The 2,500-nt window shown below is 42.6% G+C and overlaps 1 protein-coding gene across 3 annotated transcripts in view; it reads right to left on the reverse strand.

The window, feature by feature from the left end:
• LOC125040796 (tyrosine-protein kinase SRK2-like) overlaps window positions 1-2,500 on the reverse strand; it is a 19,660-nt gene that overhangs the window by 2,207 nt on the left and 14,953 nt on the right. For 2 of the 3 annotated variants that reach the window (XR_007116224.1, XM_047635524.1), the window contains exon 8: window positions 1,265-1,441. Coding sequence is in view for 2 of the 3 variants with exons in the window: in XM_047635524.1 (XP_047491480.1) it covers window positions 1,265-1,441 (177 nt within the window). In the remaining variant the exon portion in view is untranslated. The remainder of the gene's footprint in view (window positions 1-1,264; window positions 1,442-2,500) is intronic. The other variant, XM_047635525.1, reaches the window with a different exon arrangement.

Here is a 2,500-nt window from a genome sequence, read left to right on the forward strand (position 1 = left end):
TGATAATCGGAAACCGGTTGTTTGTGAAAGCAAAAAAAAAAACCCACTGTGAATCGGCCCACCTCAAACTCCGGTCGCCTAAGTTAAGTACGAGTGAGGCTGGATACCTTGTTGTCATTCATGATTTTTCTTGTAACGTGGACGGTTTTTTTTTATTGCTTCGTGTTTTATTATTTCTTTTTTAAATAAAGCGTATGTTTTAAATGTATACATCTTATTTTATGCCTTACGAATATCCATCCTATCCACCATGATTTAAACAATAATCTAACTTGTAACTAAAGTTTTAAATAATATAGTTAGCATAACTATTTGCCCCAGTAAATGAGGGATGCTCGCGCTACCACAAGTCACGCTTTAAGAAATCTACCTTGTTTTAACAACGTACAAGCTGGGAGCCCTTGTTAGTGAGACGCTACAGTGGCACGCTATTCTCGCCCTTATATCCACATCTCATTTTCCTGTAGCCATTCGCTACGAGAGGGCGAACGGAGGGTGGGAAGAGGGGGGGGGGGTATGGGAGTAGTCAGGAGAAGGTTGGGAGGGAGGGAGGGGGGGAGGGAGAGGGGGAGGAAGTTGGGAGGAAAAGAGAGGGGGTTCAAGGGACTGGTGGGGAGGAGATAGCGAATAGGAGTAGAGGAAGAAGAGGAGAGAGAATGGAGAGTAAAAGTGGCGACAGAAGGAATGACGGGGAGGTGGGAAGAAAAAGGGGGAAGGGGTGGAAGTGGGGGAATAGAAGAGAGAAGAAGGAGGAAATGAATTAGAGGAGAAAAACAAGAAACAAAAACAGAGAGACAGGAGAGAATGGGAAGAGATGAGGGAACACAGAGATAAATATTAGAAAGAGTGGAATGTGAAATAGAGAATAACGGTTGGAAAAAGAAGGCTAATTGACAGGCCGAAGAGAGGGAAAAATAAAACAACATATAAAGAGAATATAATAATAATGTAGAAACGAAAAGATAAGATAAATATTCAAATAAAAGAGCAAGAAAAAGAATATCAATAACTTATAATTAGATAGATAGATAGATAGATAGATAGATACAGACACAGAAATATATATCTATAGAGAGGTAGACACAGATAGATAGATAGACACACAGGCGGATAGACAGAGAGATAAATAGACATATAGAGAGATTGACAAAGATAAATAGATAGACACATAAAAACACAGACAAACACAATCTGCCGTTCCCCTATCTATCTCATATCCCGCATCCTACAGACATCTATAAAACAAAAGAGGAAAAAAAAAAACCTTTCTTATTTCTGAGATGAATGAGAAGGGAGCCGCCTGTCACGAGTTCTGAGACGATAAGGAGAGGCTTATCCAAAGGAGTCGTGCAAACCCCGTAGAGTTTCACCAGCAGCGGATGCCTCAGGCGCTGCATGACTTTGACCTCGCGTTCAAATTCCTTTTTCTCTGCAGCACCTTCTGGAGAGAATTGGTGGCAGCAGATTATATATATATACAGGTGGGTGAAAGCTTGTGTGTATTTCATTGGGCACACACGCATACATCTTTTAATATTTTTTTTATATGTTCGCATATCTCTCATTCTCTCTCTCTCTCTCTCTCTCTCTCTCTCTCTCTCTCTCTCTCTCTCTCTCTCTCTCTCTCTCTCTCTCACTCTCTCTTTCTCTCTCTCTCTCTCTCTCTCTTTCTCTCTCTCGCTCTCTTTCTCTCTCTCTCTCTCTCTCCCTCTATCTCGCTCTCTTTCTCTCTCTCTCTCTCTCTCTCTCTCTCTCTCTCTCTCTCTCTCTCTCTCTCTCTCTCTCTCTCTCTCTCTCTCTCTCTCTATCTATCTATCTCTCACACACACACACTCACACACATATTCATTCTCACTATCTATTGAAACAAAAGAGCAGACGCCCATCAAATCTCTCTCGGTAGTATTAGAATTATAGATGACATGGCAGCCTTTAGTTATGCCATCTTCAAATCACTCACTGCATCCAATTAAACTTTTCAGAATGGGTACATCATGCATGGGCTTGCACTAGCGACATGCCATAATGATCAAACCGCGTCACAAAACGTGCAGAGAAAATTTCACAGGAAATAATGTAATCAGGATATATATTAGCTGTCCCTTTGAGCTGATTCTGCACGTAATATCTCCCTCGGATCTCCATTACAGGGGTTTGGGCATCAGTTCTAAAATTAGGTAGAAGTTTGACTTCAGAAGAATAATGAGGAAACACATAATGTCACATCTCAAACTATTCTTACAGTTTTACGATATGCACCATATATTAAACTGTCGTTGTACATGTCTATTTATATGGAACAACGTCGGCGGAGGTGGCAGAGGTGGCGTCCACCCGGAGTACTCCGACTGCCCGAGGTTGAACCTCATACGGGCTGTCTGGAGGGGGCCTTGGAGGGTACGATCTTTGCGACAGGATGGTCAACCACCCCTGCAGTCGGGGGAGTTGAATGCCTTCCTAGAGGTGAGAAGACCTGGCAGCGGCACCGCCAGCATGTGCG

This window comes from Penaeus chinensis, chromosome 29 (genome assembly GCF_019202785.1).
Source record: "Penaeus chinensis breed Huanghai No. 1 chromosome 29, ASM1920278v2, whole genome shotgun sequence".
Taxonomy (NCBI): domain Eukaryota; kingdom Metazoa; phylum Arthropoda; class Malacostraca; order Decapoda; family Penaeidae; genus Penaeus; species Penaeus chinensis.